The sequence below is a fragment of the Geospiza fortis genome, unplaced genomic scaffold (assembly GCF_000277835.1).
Source record: "Geospiza fortis unplaced genomic scaffold, GeoFor_1.0 scaffold172, whole genome shotgun sequence".
Lineage (NCBI taxonomy): Eukaryota > Metazoa > Chordata > Aves > Passeriformes > Thraupidae > Geospiza > Geospiza fortis.
Window position 1 is genome coordinate 11770396 of NW_005054309.1, and position 3167 is coordinate 11773562.

The 3167-nt window shown below is 50.9% G+C and overlaps 1 protein-coding gene across 1 annotated transcript in view; it reads left to right on the forward strand.

The window, feature by feature from the left end:
- Nucleotides 1–3167, forward strand: part of MINDY4B (MINDY family member 4B) — a 7675-nt gene that overhangs the window by 2227 nt on the left and 2281 nt on the right. Inside the window, exons 4-8 of the mRNA XM_031055451.1 lie at nt 1048–1139; nt 1380–1545; nt 1935–2000; nt 2524–2594; nt 2751–2820. Of these exons, the coding sequence (XP_030911311.1) occupies nt 1048–1139; nt 1380–1545; nt 1935–2000; nt 2524–2594; nt 2751–2820 (465 nt within the window). The remainder of the gene's footprint in view (nt 1–1047; nt 1140–1379; nt 1546–1934; nt 2001–2523; nt 2595–2750; nt 2821–3167) is intronic.

The window sequence follows — 3167 nt, forward strand, 5'->3', positions numbered from 1 at the left end:
CACACCTGTACCCCACACACCTGTACCCTGCCCACCCGTACCCTGCACACCTGTACCCCGCACACCTGTACCTTACACACCTGTACCCCACACACCTGTACCCTGCCCACCCGTACCCTGCCCACCTGTACCTTACACACCTGTACTCCACACACCTGTACCCTGCCCACCCGTACCCTGCACACCTGTACCTTACACACCTGTACCCTGCACACCTGTACCCCGCACACCTGTACCCTGCCCACCCGTACCCTGCACACCTGTACCTTACACACCTGTACCCCACACACCTGTACTCCGCACACCTGTACCCCACACACCTGCATTCTGCACATCTGTACTCTGCACACCTGCACCCTGACACCTGTACCCCACACACCTGCTCAAGAAAGATGCAGCAGGTTGCAAAAATCTCATATCTTTTCTGAGAATTAGACTTACCTGATTATTCCTGCTCCACCTAGAAATCCAACAAGTGAAGTCACCTAGACTATAATTTATCATTTTCTGAGATGGATGTTTTCTTCTTCCTTATTTACCATCACAATGCTGCACCCAAGAAAGCAGAAGGCCAAGATACACACTCAAATTGTAAATCCCCCCACCTTGTCCGGGGGCTGGAACGCTGGCTACAGCCACGGGTGCCACTCCCTGCATTCCAGAGCTCGGTGCTCACGGAGGGAGCGCAGCCCTGGTGGGTGTCAGCACGGTGGGGAGCGGGCACAGGCACTCCTGTGTGCAGCCTCACATCAGCCCTGGGCTGCCCCAGCACTCTGTCCCTTTGCTGCAAGGCCAGAGGGGACAAAAAACAAACCTTGGAGCTTCCCAGCGCAGAGGGTCCCTGGAGCTGGGGGCTATTCCCTGGGGCAGGGGAGGAAGGGCACCCACCCACAGGATCCCTGCTGCCCCTGCACATGGCCAGGGCTAGCTATCCTGCAGCTTCTTCTCCATAAGGGCTTCTTGTCATCCCCCTGGCCAGGGACTGCTGGGTGTGACAAGTGCTCCTTGAGACTCCTCAGATGGCAGGGGCTGTTTTTCTGTTCCTAGGGAGGAACAAGAGCCATTCTGGCAGCTGTACAAGCACACATCATCTCATACCTGCTCTTCACAAGAGAGACAGAATGTACTCACCTGGAAAGGTAAGTTGCTGGGCCTCATGGGACACATGAAAATTATTTCCATGCATTGCTTGGTCAGTGCCAGCCTCTGGGTTCAGGCAAACCAGATCCAGGTTCAGGTGGGGATATGCACTGGGACAGAAGCCTTGGCTGACCCCTGGCAAGGCTTCTTCCCACCAAATCCTCTGATTTCGGGACGGTGGTATGTGCCCCCTCCTCTGTGGTGTCACAGTCACGGCCCCTGGTTTCCCCCTGGCACAGGCTGCGCCGGCTGGGGCGCAGGGAGCAGGGGCAGGCGCTGGCCCTGGCCCTGGCAGAGACCCTGTGGGCAGCAGGAGGAGGCGGCAGAGCTGTCGTGTGCCTCGTCACTGCCCCTGTCACCACGATGCCATGTGAAGGCTACAGAGCCAACAGCTTCACAGAGAGAGTGAGTATGGAACCATCTTCTGCCAACGGGATTTTCCTTAGAGATACCTTTGGCCCAAAACACAGAACCTCCTGCACCTGCTCCCCCACTCATGTTGCCTTACAAACAGGGATCACCCCAGACCCAGGTCTTGCTGCAACCCGTGATACATCCACCTCCCCTTCACCAAAGCCCATCTTCCTTCTCCTGCAAAAAGGAGAGTCCTGTCAACACAAAGCTGCTGCCCTGACTCCCTGCACAGTGCCAGAGCCCACAGCTGGGCAAGGGGCAGAGCAAACCTTTGCATTGTTCTTTCACTTGATTAATGGAACAGTAAGATTCAAAAGCTCAGCTTTTTGGTACAATTCATGTCTCCTTTGCACCTCCCTCATGGTGCCCATGCCCAACAGATCCAGCTGTTCGAGTTCTCAGAGAAAGCTGCTGCTCAGGAGTTCATCTCTGATCACATAAACTGTGTAAGTGGGGATAACTGCTTTGTCCAAGTTATTTTCTTGCTAAATTACATCTTATTTCCCATTCAAATTGAACATTTTGGACCCAGAAGTGTTAACATCATCAGGACATTCACACAGTTAAGGTACAGTTTGTTCCTTTCCAGCCTTTCCTATGGGAAGGGATTCTGCTCCCATGTAAACCCCCTGTGACTTTACCCATTATTCCAGCTCTTTCAGCCCACAAAAACTGGGTAAACAGGGCAGTATTTTGTACATCATTCAAAGATGTGATTCCTTGCAGCCTCATCAAAAATATGGGAAAAAATGTACAAAACCTGTTTAGCCAGTAACTGGAAGTTTCTTCTTTCGTTTTTTACCTGAACCTATTAAACAAAATTTGTTACAAAATCTTCCTGGAATAACACTTTACTCATCTAACTCAACACACTCACCTAGGGCTGTATTGAAGCAGAGGAAATGTTTTAATTCAATATGATTTACAGGCCATAATTCCTTCCCTGTGATGCTTTATTTCTTTTTTCAGTTCAAAGGTGAAGGAAGCCATGGAGTGATCCTATTTTTATACAGTTTACTTTTCTCTAGGACACTTGAAAGGTATATTTTGCTTTTTAAACATGTTCCTGTAGTTCAGTTACATCTCCTGAAAAGCCTTTTCCTTTCCTCCCATTTCTGCTGGCCAGGCAGGGAGGTGCAGTGTTGCCTCTGGCACAGGCCCAGGGCTGCCCTGATGATCTCTGCTTGGCCACACAGGGTCCAAGAGGATTTGGGTGACGCATCTCCTCTGTTGAACATCAGTTCTGGAAACATCACCTGTACGGAGGTAGGATCAGCCACATGTCTCAAGCATTCTGGTTTTATTATTCTCACATCTGATTTAGGAAAAAAATATCATTTGGTAATTAATCCAAAGAAAAAAGAAGCCTAAGTTCATTTAAAAATATTTTGCAATTTTAATCATGACTGTGGACTTAAAAAACAGGCGATGATGATGATGATAGTAATAATTTCTAAAATGCCACTGGCAGCCTGGAATTGCCCTGCTTGTGGCAGACGTGACAGGGCTGGGAGCGAGGGGCATTTGCCCGTGCCCCGGTGTGAGCGGGCTGTTTCCCGCAGGCCGTGCTCAGCCTGCTCCTGCAGGGACGGGCGAGCCCGCGGCAGCTCGGC